This window comes from Brassica napus, chromosome C3 (assembly GCF_020379485.1).
Source record: "Brassica napus cultivar Da-Ae chromosome C3, Da-Ae, whole genome shotgun sequence".
Classification (NCBI taxonomy): domain Eukaryota; kingdom Viridiplantae; phylum Streptophyta; class Magnoliopsida; order Brassicales; family Brassicaceae; genus Brassica; species Brassica napus.
The window spans coordinates 5,180,526-5,195,060 of record NC_063446.1 but is presented as its reverse complement, the minus strand read 5'-3'; the positions used below and the strand labels follow the sequence as shown (position 1 = coordinate 5,195,060).

Below are 14,535 nucleotides of genomic sequence, written 5' to 3'. Positions count from 1 at the left end.
GTACATCCTGATTTATTGATTCTTTAGCAAAAAACTCGACAGGTGGAAACGAGCAGCAAAACCTCAAAATGCCTCCTTGCAACGAAACATGTGTTGCCAATTATTGCAAGCCACCAAACTTTGCATGCTGTGAGGAGGACGTAACATGCTTATACATGCTAGAAAGATAAATGATATCTCAAGTTCTTAAAGAAGACTACACATATCTTTGAAGCAAAAAAGCTTTTGAGTCTCAAGTTTTCTTCAATTCCTCTTCTGAAATATAATAACTATATGGTTCCATAATGCTTGAACTGAACTCATAGCATGATAGGCCCTAAAAAGTAGTTTACCATCTCGTTTCTCATGCATCAGATAAGAGGGTCCTATGTGATGCTAACTCAAACCATATATATATGAAAACAACAATCAACAAAGAAACATCAAATATGATGTGCAAGATTTTACTTGTAAGAGTGACATTGTGAAGAGTAAACAAATGAAATATGATTGATCTATACAAGAGAATATATGAGACACTTGTCCTGGGGGAAAGGATATCGTCACACCCAACTCTGATCACAAAGAAGAAAGAGAACTATCTGAATATGAAACAAAAACATAAGAGTAAAAGAACAACTACAATATGGAGCAAGCTCTCATATTTAGCCACTACATGAGACTCTCCAAGATCATCCGAAACAATCTTTCTGTCATCATTCCCTCTCCTTCTCACCGCCTCCATCTCTGCCTTTGCTCTCTGCTCTCTGATGGCCATTGTTGCTGATCTATCTTCAGCCATTTGAAGAAGCATTTTCTCTGCTTTCTTTTTCCATATTTCCAGCTCAGCTACTCTCTCGTTTGCCATAAGGGCTTCTTTGCAAGCCGCATGGTACATGTTCATCGTCTCCTTCAGCTCTTTCTTCAACCTTCTCTTCTCATCCTCGGCGTCATCCCTTGGTGGTAACGTACAGTTCTTTTCATCAGAAGGACTATTAAGATACATCGAAAACATCGATTTCTCATCATCCAGACCTGGAATCTCCAACATGTGTGGAGCTCCAAATTTCTTATAGAAGGATAGAACAGAACTATCTGTACTGATCCTCTCACTAATGTTCACACTAGAATCTGTCTCAAGTGATGAGAACTCCTCAAAGAAAACGTCGTCTTCTCTTGACAATGACATCTCAGAGGGAAGCTCGTCGGTGTTGCTGAGTGGTGACAGTGGTGCAGTCCCTGAAGAAGGAGATGGCAATGCTAGAGGTAAAGGCCGCCTAGTGGCTGAACGTACACTTGATAGTCTTCCCTTTGATACTACTAAAACAGTGCAGAAATCTGGAGCCCATCTCATCACATTACTTGGAATGTCATCAACCTTGAACAGCCTTTAAAATCAAAAGATCATCCAACAAAAAAAACATTTTAGAGAATTTTGAATACCAAAACAATTAGCTAACGGTTTAGGAAATAAGATTTTGACCTTGTAATGCTCTTCTTCAAAGAGGCACCTATGAAGAATGTAGAAATAAAGTTATGGCTAATATATTCTATCAATGCTTTCGCCACATCTTGATCATCAAGCAAAACTACTTCGGTTTGTATCTGAAAATATACATCAATTAGAGAGACATAAAGACAGGTTTTAATACAAACAAACCTCAAAAACTGTGTTTCAGAAAAAGAAAAAAAAAACCTCAAAAACTTACATTTCGTCGCATACAAAGACACCGCAATGGAAGAAACCGAGTGATTTGTCTATTTTTGTGCTCTCTTTCAGACAATTCATCATCTGTATTAGGTCCATTTGCAGATCTTTGGATGACATGAACAAGTTTTAATGTTTCTCCTTGGGGTATATGATTCTCTATAGCCCATTTAAGAGCTTGGATGCTTGTTTTATCTCTGTCCACTGCAATAGCTATAGGCCCTTCCCTTACTTCATTTCTCTCCATATTGTCTCTCGAAATGTTATATCGGCAAAGAATGTATTGAGAAACTTAAAAGGAGAGGTTAGTTAAGACTTTTCTTAAAAAAACCCAGAGGAATCTGAGTGGAGGCAATTGCAAAGACAAAAGATTTGCAGAGAAAAACTTAAAACCCTTCTGCCTTAGGAGGAGAACCACGTCTTACTAAAAATAGAACTGTTATTAACAAGTGTTAATGCATGGACAAAACTAACTCCAGGCCACCAGAAAACTGTTAATTAACAAATAACTACCAGAATTAAGTTTTCTAAACAGCATCATAAATCGAATTATGATAGGACCGTATTATATAAACTACGGAGAAATGAATATTGGAAATAATAAATTTGATAAGATTATACCAAAGATTAAGAAAATGATGATTCAACTGCAGAGACGAGATGTTATCTCTTTCCTTAACTCAAAATACGTAGTGCGCCGGTTCGATAACGCAATGAGTCCCAAGATACAACTGCAAAAAATCTTCTGATTTGCGTCACTCTATCAGAAACCTGGCGAAACTAGTTTTGTGTATACTCTCAGAATCAAAAAAAAAAAAAAAAAAAAAAGAGAAAACACAAAATTAAAGAATCAAATATCCAAATGGGAGAAATATTTTTACTTGTTGTATATCGAGTCCCTGATGAGTTAGCACAAGTGCTCTTCTTATAGCTTGGAAAGATGATGCACGTTATGTGATAATAATGGAGATCAACAAACGTAACAAATCAATAATGGAAAATTGATTTCCATAACTTATGACTTTGTACGTTTCTTCTTTTAAAGCCATAAAGAGGTTTTGACCAAATCAAAACTCCATCAATATACTTTAATTGGGTTTATACTTAATATTTAATCAAATATCAAAATATTTTATGAATAAGATTTAAAACAAATTAATTGACATAAAGTCTAACTAATTTATTAAATCTCAATTCAAACCCAAATATTCAAAGTACAATATTTGTTAAAATTTATATTTAACCAAATATAAAGCTTATAAACTTTTCATGTCATTCACTTTGGATTTCCATTTCTCATTCAAAACAATTTCGATTTTGACCAACAAATACACTATTTCATAGCGTTCACGGTGACGATTACATCGTGCCCAAATTCCGGTCTTTCCGACAGACGTCTCCGTCAAAAAACCCATCGGAAAAATGGTCCACACCACTTTGTCAAAAACGAGTTCCAACAAATTATTGAAGAACGGTTGCAAGTTTCCTCTAGCTGTTCAGAATAAAAATCTGTTGGTCCTGACGTTGAAACTCATACATCCAATATACGTATATAATTGATGCGACTATGGTCGTTATCAGCGGTTCCTGGTCGCTTCACTGAAGTGAAAATGGATCAGTTAGGACAAGAGAATAATCTTCCAGGCAGTTTAAGTCCAAATCCTTCGCTAGTCATCTATTAATGTCTCAAGATCCGAACCCATTTACAAATGTAGAGATCATGAGTATTACGGCGAGGGATGGACATCTACTTTTCTTGTTTTTTTTTTAAATATTATATAAATCAACAACCCGATAAGGAGAATAAAGTTTTGATTACAAACGTCGTCGAACAGAATTTTCGAATCAAACTACTCCTAACTAGCTTCACTCGACCCATATCCCGACGCATTCCGCTAGCTCGAGCATCGATTACCGTTTCCTAGTTTGTAAACCACAATCTCAAATCTTAAATATTTCTCTAAAAAGTGATAACTTTACAAAAATAGAAATTTTTAAAAGTTTATTTAAAACACAATAACCTATTGATCAAAAATTCTAAAATAATACTCATCTATCAACAAATAGTCCTAGTTTCTGAATCAAAATCTCAAATTTACACTATTTTCTCGAAAAATGATATATTTCCTAAAATAGAAATTTAAAAAGTTTATTTAAAAAATACAACCTATTGATAAAAAATTCTAAAAGAATACTCATCTATCAACAGATATTCTTATTATTCTAATTTCTAAATCACAATCCCAAATCTACATTGTTTTATCTAAAAAAGTGATAACTTTCCAAAAAATATAAATTATTAAAAGTTTATTTAGAAAATACAACCTATTGATAAAAAATTCTAGAAAAAATTGCCAAAACACCACAGAAAAAACAACTACATTGTCCCTTTGCCATAAATATTTTTTTGGTCTGGTTTGGACTTAGATACCCCTGACCAACTTTAAAAATTCATATCAATTATTTTAAAAGTCAGAAAAATATGGAAAAATATACAAAATGTACATAAACAAGAGACAATCATATGAAAAATATTTTGGTTGATTAAATATTAGTAAAACACAATTTTATATTTTGATCTACAGATCGCAGAAAACATGATCTACCGTCTACGAGCTCGTAGATTGTTGATTCGGTTAACTACATGGATATCTGCAGCTTGTAGAACGTAAAATCGACCAACGGTGATAATTCTACCTTCGTAGAATAAATCGGCTGTCATTTTCCTTATTTCTGAACTACGGTAGATTTCATTAACTATTATTTCCCAATATATCTACGAAGACAAAATAACAAAATCTGCCTATGTACCAATATTCTACAAAAATATGATTACTTTATCTACCAAAAAACTCTATCCTCCCGCAGCCGGGTTACACAATTTACCATGTTTTCTATATTCTACGGACAACAGAATGTATGTTCCGTCAAATTCGAAATGTATATTTTTCCTAAATCTCTCCAAAATATGTTAAGAGAATAAATCTCTAATTTCCTAAATTTCTGTGTTTCCTAACTTAATACTATTTTCTAGATTTGCCAAGGAAGAACCCTAATACCCTTTTCTCTATTGTTTGGTTTCTTTTGTTTCGACAAATGACAACAATTCACGTGTTTTGGGTGTGTGTGGATCCGGGTCTCTGGTCAGATATTTAAAATTTTCGAATGGGTCCAAGCGGGTTAAACCACAAATGGGGTTACTCTAAAAACACTAAATCGAGTTATTAAATACTATACTCTAAAACCCTTAATCAACTCTAACTCTATCATGTATAAGAACACAAAAATCCAAGAAACAAATTTGTATTTTGAAATCATTAAACTATAACTTAATAACATTAAACTATAAATTATTTAAAAATAAAACCTATTGATGAAATTTTTTAAAAGAATACTCAACTATCCACAAATATTATTGTTATCTTAATTTTTAAACCACAAACTCAAATCTACAATATTTACCTAAAAAAAATGTAAACTTTCCAAAAATAGCAGTTTTAAGAAAATTATTTAAAAATACAACTTGTTGATGAAAAATTCTTAAAGAGTATTCATCTGTCCACAAATAGTGTAGTTATCCTAATTTCTAAATCACAAACACAAATCTACAATATTTATCTATAAAATGAAAACTTTCCAAAAATAGCAGTTTTTAAGAAAATTATTTAAAAATACAACATATTGATAAAAAATTCTTAAAGAGTATTCATCTGTCCACAAATATTCTTGTTATCCTAAATTTTAAATCACAAACCCAAATCTACAATATTTCTCTAAAAAATGAAAACTTTCCAAAAATAAAAGTTTATAAAAAATTATTAAAAATACAACTTATTGAGGAAAATTCCTAAAAGAATACTCATATATCCACAAATATTCTTGCTATTTAATTTTTAAATCACAAACCCAAATCTACAATATTTCTCTAAAAAACGAAAACTTTCCAAAAATAGAAGTTTTTAAGAAAAAATATTTAAAATACAACTTGTTGATGAAAATTTCTAAAAGAATACTCAACTATCCACAAATATTATTATTATCTTAATTTTTAAACCACAAACTCAAATCTACAATATTTCTCTAAAAAAATGTAAACTTTCCAAAAATAGCAGCTTTTAAGAAAATTATTTAAAATAGAACATGTTGATGAAAAATTATTAAAAAGTATTCATCTGTCCACAAATAGTCAAGTTATCCTAATTTCTAAATCACAAACCCAGATTTACAATATTTATCTAAAAAATGAAAACTTTCCAAAAATAGCAGTTTTTAAGAAAATTATTTAAAAATACAACATATTGATGAAAAATTCTTAAAGAGTATTCATTTGTCCACAAATAGTCTAGTTATCCTAATTTCTAAATCACAAACCGAAATCTACACTATTTATCTATAAAATGAAAACTTTCCAAAAATAGCAGTTTTTAAAAATATTATTTAAAAATACAACACATTGATAAAAATTTCAAAAAGAATACTCATCTATCCACAAATATTTTTGTTATCCTAATGTTTAAATCACAAACCCAAATTTACAATATTTCTCTAAAAAATGATAATTTTCCAAAAATAAAAGTTTTTAAGAAAGTTATTTAAAATACAACTTGTTGATGAAAATTTCTAAAAGAATACTCAACTATGCACAAATAAACTTTTCAGAAATAGCAGCTTTTAAGAAAATTATTTAACAATACAATCTGTTGATGAAAATTTTTTAAAGAGTATTCATCTACCACAAATAGTCTAGTTATCCTAATTTCTAATTCTCAAACCCAAATCTACAATATTTATCTATAAAATGAAAACTTTTCAAAAATAACAGTTTTTCAGAAAATTATTTAAAAATACAACATATTGATAAAAAATTCTTAAAGAGTATTCATCTGTCCACAAATAGTCTATTTATCCTAATTTCTAAATCACAAACCCAAATCTACAATATTTATCAAAGAAATGAAAACTTTCCAAAAATATCAGTTTTTAAGAAAATTATTTTAAAATACAACATATTGATGAAAATTTCTTAAAGAGTATACATCTGTCCACAAATAGTCTAGTTATCCTAATTTCTAAATCACAAACCCAAATCTACAATATTTTTCTACAAAATGAAAACTTTCCAGAAATAGCATTTTTAAAGAAAATTATATAAAAATACAACACATTGATGAAAAATTCTTAAATGATACTCATCTATCCACAAATATTATTGTTACCCTAATTTCTAAATCACAAACCCAAATCTACAATATTTATCTATAAAATGAAAACTTTCTAGAAATAGCAGTTTTTAAGAAAATTATTTAAAAATACAAAATATTGATAAAACATTTTTAAAGAGTATTCATCTGTCCACAAATAGTCTAGTTATCATAATTTCTAAATCACAAACCCAAATCTACAATATTTCTCTAAAAAATGAAAACTTTCCAAAAATAGCAGTTTTTAAGAAAATTATTTAAAAATACAACATATTGATGAAAAATTCTCAAAGAGTATTCATTTGTCCACAAATAGTCATCCTAATTTCTAAATCACAAACCCAAATCTACAATATTTATCTATAAAATGAAAATTTTCCAGAAATAACTGCTTGTAAGAAAATTATTTAAAAATACAACACATTGATGAAATTTTTTTAAATAATACTCATTTATCCACAAATATTTTTGTTATCCTAATTTTTAATCCACAAACTCAAATCTACAGTATTTGTCTAAAAAAATGTAAACTTTCCAAAATAGTTGTTTTAAGAAAATTATTTAAAAATACAGCCAATTGATGAAAAACTCCGAAACAATACTCATCTATCCACAAATATTCTTGTTACTTTAATTTCTAAATAACAAACTCAAATCTACAATATTTCTCTAAAAAATGAAAAAATTCCAAAGATACCAGTTTTTATGAAAATTATTTAAAAATACCATATATTGATGATATATTCTTAAAGAATATTCATCTGTCAACAAATAGTCTAGTTATCATAATTTCTAAATCACAAACCCAGATCTACAATATTTATCTATAAAATTAAAACTTTCCAAAAATACCAGGCTTTACAAAAATGGTTAAAAATACAACCTATTGTTGAAGAATTCTGAAAGAATACCCATCTATCCATAAAATTCTTGTTATCCTAATTTCTAAATCACAAAACACAAATCAACAATATTTCTTTAGTAAATGAATTTTTTCTAAAAATAGCAGCTTTAAAGAAAATTATTTAAAATACAACTTGTTTATGAAATTTTCTAAAAGAATACCCAACTATCCACAAATATACTTGTTATCTTAATTTTTAAACCACAAACTCAAATCTACAATATTTTTCTTAACAATGTAAACTTTCAAAAAATAGTAGTTTTTAATAATTTTTTTAAAAAATACAACATAATGATGAAAATTTCTTAAAGAGTACTCAACTATCCACAAATATTCTTGTTATCTTAATTATAAACCACAAACTCAAATCTACAATATTTCTCTAAAAAAATGTAAAGTTTCCAAAAAATAGAAACTTTTAATAAAATTATTTAAAAATACAACCTATTGATGAAAAACTCCGAAAAATACTCACAAATATTCTTGTTATTCACAAACTCCAATTCTACAATATTTATCTAAAAATGGAAACTTTTTCAAAAATAACAGTTTTTAAGAAAATTATTTAAAAATACAACACATTGATGAAAAATTCTTAAATAATATTCATCTATCCACAAATATTCTTGTTATCCTAATTTTTAAATCACAAACCTAAATCTACAATATTTTTCTAAAAAATGAAAACTTTCCAAAAATAGAAGTTTTTAAGAAACTTATTTAAAATACAACTTATTGATGAAAATTTCTTAAAGAGCATCTGTCCACAAATAGTCTAGTTATCCTAATTTCTAAATCACAAACCCAAATCTACAATATTTATCTACAAAATGAAAACTTTCCAGAAATAGCATTTTTTAAGAAAATTATATAAAAAATACAACACATTGATGAAAACATCTTAAATGATACTCATCTATCCACAAATATTATTGTTATCCTAATTTCTAAATCACAAATCCAAATCTACAATATTTATCTATAAAGTGACAACTTTATAGAAATAGCAGTTTTTAAGAAAATTATTTAAAAATAAAAAATATTGATAAAACATTTTTAATGTTTATTCATCTGTCCACAAATAGTCTAGTTATCCTAATTTTTAAATCGCGAACCCAAATCTACAATATTTCTCGAAAAAATGAAAACTTTCTAAAAATAGCATTTTTAAGAAAATTATTTAAAAATACAACATATTGATGAAAAATTCTCAAAGAGTATTCATTTGTCCACAAATAGTCATCCTAATTTCTAAATCACAAACCCAAATCTACAATATTTATCTATAAAATGAAAATTTCCAGAAATAACTCTTTTTAAGAAAATTATTTAAAAATACAACACATTGATGAAAAATTCTTAAATAAAACTCATCTATCAACAAATATTTTTTTTATCTTAATTTCTAAATCACAAACCCAAATCTACAATCTTTATCTATAAAATGAAAACTTTCTAGAAATAGCAAATTTTAAGAAAATTATTTAAAAATACAAAATATTGATAAAACATTTTTAAAGAGTATTCATCTGTCCACAAATAGTCTAGTTATCCTAATTTCTAAATCGCAAACCCAAATCTACAATATTTCTCTAAAAAATGAAAACTTTCCAAAAATAACAGTTTTTAAAAAAATTATTTAAAAATACAACATATTGATGAAAAATTCTCAAAGAGTATTCATTTGTCCACAAATAGTCATCATAATTTCTAAATCACAAACTCAAATCTACAATATTTATCTATAAAATGAAAACTTTCCAGAAATAACTGTTTTTAAGAAAATTATTTAAAAATACAACACATTGATGAAAAATTCTTAAATAATACTCATCTATCTACAAATATTTTTGTTATCTTAATTTTTAAACCACAAACTCAAATCTAAAGTATTTCTCTAAAAAAATGTAAACTTTCTAAAAATAGCTGTTTTTAAGAAAATTATTTAAAAATACAACCAATTGATGAAAAACTCCGAAACAGTACTCATCTATCCACAAATATTCTTGTTACTCTAATTTCTAAATCACAAACTCAAATCTACAATATTTCTCTAAAAAATGAAAAATTTCCAAAAATATCAGTTTTTATGAAAATTATTTAAAAATACCATATATTGATGATATATTCTTAAAGAATATTCATCCTTCAAAAAATAGTCTAGTTATCATAATTTCTAAATCACAAACCCAGATCTACAATATTTATCTATAAAATTAAAACTTTCCAAAAATAGAAGGTTTTACAAAAATTGTTAAAAATATAACCTATTGTTGAAAAATTCTGAAATAATACTCATCTATCCATAAAATTCTTGTTATCCTAATTTCTAAATCACAAAACCCAAATCAACAATATTTCTTTAGTAAATGAATTTTTTCTAAAAATAGCAGGTTTAAAGAAAATTATTTAAAATACAACTTCTTTATGAAATTTTCTAAAAGAATACCCAATTATTCACAAATATACTTGTTATATTAATTTTTAAACCACAAACTCAAATCTACAATATTTTTCTAAAAAATGTAAACTTTCCAAAATAGTAGTTTTTAAGAATTTTTTTTAAAAATACGACACAGTGATGAAAATTTCATAAAGAGTACTCAACTATCCACAAATATTCTTGTTATCTTAATTATAAACCACAAACTCAAATCTACAATATTTATCTAAAAAATGTAAAGTTTCCAAAAAATAGCAACTTTTAATAAAATTATTTAAAAATACAACCTATTGATGAAAAACTCCGAAAAAATACTCATCTATCCACAAATATTCTTGTTATTCACAAACCCCAATTCTACAATATTTATCTAAAAATGGAAACTTTTTAAAAATAGCAGTTCTTAAGAAAATTATTTAAAAATACAACACATTGATGAAAAATTCTTAAATAATATTCATCTATCCACAAATATTCTTGTTATCCTAATTTTTAAATCACAAACCTAAATCTACAATACTTCTCTAAAAAATGAAAATTTTCCAAAAATAGAAGTTTTTAAGAAACTTATTTAAAATACAACTTGTTGATGAAAATTTCTAAAACAATACTCAACTATACACAATTATTCTTGTTATCTTAATTTTTAAACCACAAACTCAAATCTACAATATTTCTCTAAAAAATGAAAACTTTCCAAAAATAGTTGTTTTTAAGAAAATTATTCAAAAGTACAACATATTGATGAAAATTTCTAAAGGATAACTATCCACAAATATTCTTGTTATCCTAATTTCTAAATCATAAACTCAAATCTACAATATTTATCTATAAAATGAAAACTTTCCAAAAATATCAGTTTTTAAGAAAATTATTAAAAAATACAACATATTGATAAAAAAATCTTAAAGAGTATTCATCTGTCCACAAATAGTATAGTTATCATAATTTCTAAATCACAAACTCAAATCTACAATATTTATCTATAAAATGAAAACTTTCTAGAAATAGCAGTTTTTATGAAAATTATTTATAAATACAACATATTGATAAAACATTTTTAAAGAGTTTTCATTTGTCCACAAATAGTCTAGTTATCATAATTTCTAAATCACAAACCTAAATCTACAATATTTATCTATAAAATGAAAATTTTCCAAAAATAGCAGTTTTTAAGAAAATTATTAAAAAATACAACATATTGATAAAAAATTCTTAAAGAGTATTCATCTGTCCACAAATAGTATAGTTATCCTAATTTCTAAATCACAAACCCAAATCTACAATATTTATCAAAGAAATGAAAACTTTCCAAAAATAGCAGTTTTTAAGAAAATTATTTAAAAATGCAACCTATTGATGAAAATTTCTTAAAGAGTATTCATCTTTCCACAAATAGTCTAGTTATCCTAATTTCTAAATCACAAACTCAAATCTACAATATTTATCTATAAAATAAAAACTCTCCAAAAATAACAGTTTTTAAGAAAATTATTTAAAAATACAACACATTGATGAAAAATTCTTAAATAATACTCATCTATCCACAAATATTTTGTTATCATAATTTTTAAATCACAAACTCAAATCTACAATATTCCCTAAAAATGAAAACTTTCCAAAAATTGAAGTTTATAGAAAATTATTAAAAATACAACTTACTGATGAAAATTTCTAATAGAATACTCATCTATCCACAAATATTCTTGTTCTCCTAATTTTTCAATCACGAACCCAAATCTAAAATATTTCTCTAAAAAATGAAAACTTTCCAAAAATAGAAGTTTTTAAGAAAATTATTTAAAATACAACTTGTTGATGAAAATTTCAAAAAGAAAACTCAACTATCCAAAAATATTCTTGTTATCCTAATTTCTAAATCACAAACTCAAATCTACAATATTTATCTATAAAATGAAAACTTTCTAGAAATAGCAGTTTTTAAGAAAATTATATAAAAATACAACATATTGATAAAACATTTTTAAAGAGTATTCATCTGTCCACAAATAGTCTAGTTATCATAATTTCTAAATCGCAAACTCAAATCTACAATATTTGTCTATAAAATGAAAATTTTCGAAAAATAGCAGTTTTTAAGAAAATTATTTAAAAATACAACATATTGATAAATAATTCTTAAAGAATACTCAACTATCAACAAATATTCTTGTTATCTTAATTATAAACCACAATCCCAAATCTACATTATTTTCTCTAAAAAAATATTAACTTTCCAAAAATAAAATTGGTTAAATGTTTATTTGCAAAATACAACCTATTGATCAAACATTTTAACAGAATACTCATCTATCAACAAATATTCTTGTTATTCTAGTTTCTAAATCACAATCTAAATTCTACATTTTTCTTCAAAAAAGTGGGACCTTTCCAAAAATAGCAAATTTTAAAAGTTTACTAAAAAATATAAACTATTGATTAAAAATTCTAAAAAAATACTCATCTATCAACAATATTCGTGTTACCCTAGTTTCAAAATCTCAATATCAAATAAACATTATTTTCTCTAAAAAAATGATTATTTTCCAAAAATAGAAACATTTAAAAGTTTTTTTAAAAATACAACATACTGATCAAAAATTCCAAAGAATGCTCACTAATTGACAAATAATTTTCTTATCTTAGTTTCTAAATCACAATCCCAAATCTTTAAAAAAACTGATAACTTTCCAAAAATATAAAATTTTAGAACTTTATTTTAAAAAATACAACATCTTGATAGAAAATTCTAAGAGAATACTCATCGATCAATAATTATTTTGTTATCTTAATTTCTAAATCGCAATAAAAAATTTAATATATTTTTCTCTTAAAAAGTGATAACTTTCCAAAAATAAAAAATTTAAAAAGTTTATTTAAAAAATACAGTCTATTGATTAAAACTTTTTAAAGAATAATCATCTATCAAGAAATATTATTGTTATCCTAGTTTTTAATCTCAATATCAAATCTACATTATTTTCTCTAAAAAGGTGATAATTTTCCAAAAGTAGAAACTTTTAAAAGTTTATTTAAAAATTACAACATACTGATCAAAAATTCCAAGGAATACTCATTAATTAACAAATAATTTTCTTATCAGAGTTTCTAAATCACAATCTCAAATCTTTAAAAAATTGATAACTTTCCAAAAATATAAAATTTTAAAAATTTATTTTAAAAAATACAACCTATTGATAGAAAATTCTAAAAGATATCTATCAATAATTATTTTGTTATCTTAATTTCTAAAACACATTCCAAAATTTAATATATTTTCTCTTAAAAAGTGATGACTTTCCAAAAATAAGTTTTTTAAAAAATTTATCTAAAAAATACAACCTACTGATTAAAAATTGTTAAAGAATACTCATCTACTAACAAATATTTTTGTTACCCTAGTTTCTAATCTCAACATCAAATCTACATTATTTTCTCTAGAAAATGATAATTTTTCAAAATAGAAACTTTTAAAAGTTTATTTAAAAAATACAACTTATTGATCAAAAATTCTAAAAGAATACCCATCTTTTAACAAATATTCTTGTTATCCAAGTTTCTAAATCAAAATCCCAAATCTTAATTTTTTCTCAAAAAATGTGATTACTTTCCAAAAATATAAATTTTAAAAGTTTATTTAAAAAACTATAACCTATTGATAAAAAATTTAAAAACAATACTCATCTGTCAAAAAATATTCTTTTCATCCTTGTTTTGAAATCACAATCACAAATTTACATTATTTTCTCTAAAAATGATAACTTTCCGAAAATATAAATTTCTAAAATTTTATTTAAAAAGTACAACTTATTGATAAAAAATTCTAAAAGTCATCTATCAAAAAATATTCTTGTTAACCTAATTTCTAAATAAAAATCTATATTCTAAAATATTTCCCTAAAAAAAGTAATAACATTTCAAAAATAGAAATTTTTAAAAGTTTATTTAAAAAAAAACTACAACTTATAGATCAAAAAATCTAAAAAAATACTCATCTATCAACAAAAATTCTATTTATCCTAGATTCTAAATCACAATCACAAATCTACATTATTTTTTCTAAGAAAGTGACAACTTTCGAAAAAAAAAAGAAATTTTTAAAATTTTATTTACAAAATACAACCCCTATTGATCAAAAATTCTAAAAGAATACTCATCTTTCGAAAAATATTCTTGTTATCCTACTTTCTAAATCACAATATCAAATCTACAATTTTTCTCTAAAAATTATAGCTTTCCTAAAATAGAAAATTTTAAAAGTTTATTTACAAAATACAACCTATCGATCAAAAGTTCTAAA

The 14,535-nt window shown here is 25.2% G+C and overlaps 1 protein-coding gene across 1 annotated transcript; it reads right to left on the bottom strand.

Annotated features, from left to right (window-relative positions):
• Nucleotides 1-370: 370 nt before the first annotated feature.
• LOC106383486 (U-box domain-containing protein 51-like) lies at nucleotides 371-3,450 on the bottom strand. Its single transcript, XM_013823581.3, has 3 exons — nucleotides 1,689-3,450; nucleotides 1,463-1,584; nucleotides 371-1,367 (listed from the first exon to the last, which is right to left on the bottom strand). The coding sequence occupies exons 1-3, from the start codon at nucleotides 1,932-1,934 to the stop codon at nucleotides 578-580; spliced, it is 1,158 nt and encodes a 385-aa protein (XP_013679035.2). The 5' UTR covers nucleotides 1,935-3,450; the 3' UTR covers nucleotides 371-577.
• Nucleotides 3,451-14,535: the final 11,085 nt, after the last annotated feature.

Excerpts from the sequence above, each read along its gene's own strand:
- LOC106383486 (XM_013823581.3), bottom strand. The coding sequence starts at position 1,934 with ATGGAGAGAAATGAAGTAAGGGAAGGGCCTATAGCTATTGCAGTGGAC. Across the intron at positions 1,585-1,688 it reads GTCTTTGTATGCGACGAAAT|ATACAAACCGAAGTAGTTTT; the intron begins GTAAGTTTTTGA and ends GTATATTTTCAG. Across the intron at positions 1,368-1,462 it reads TTGAAGAAGAGCATTACAAG|GCTGTTCAAGGTTGATGACA; the intron begins GTCAAAATCTTA and ends TTGATTTTAAAG.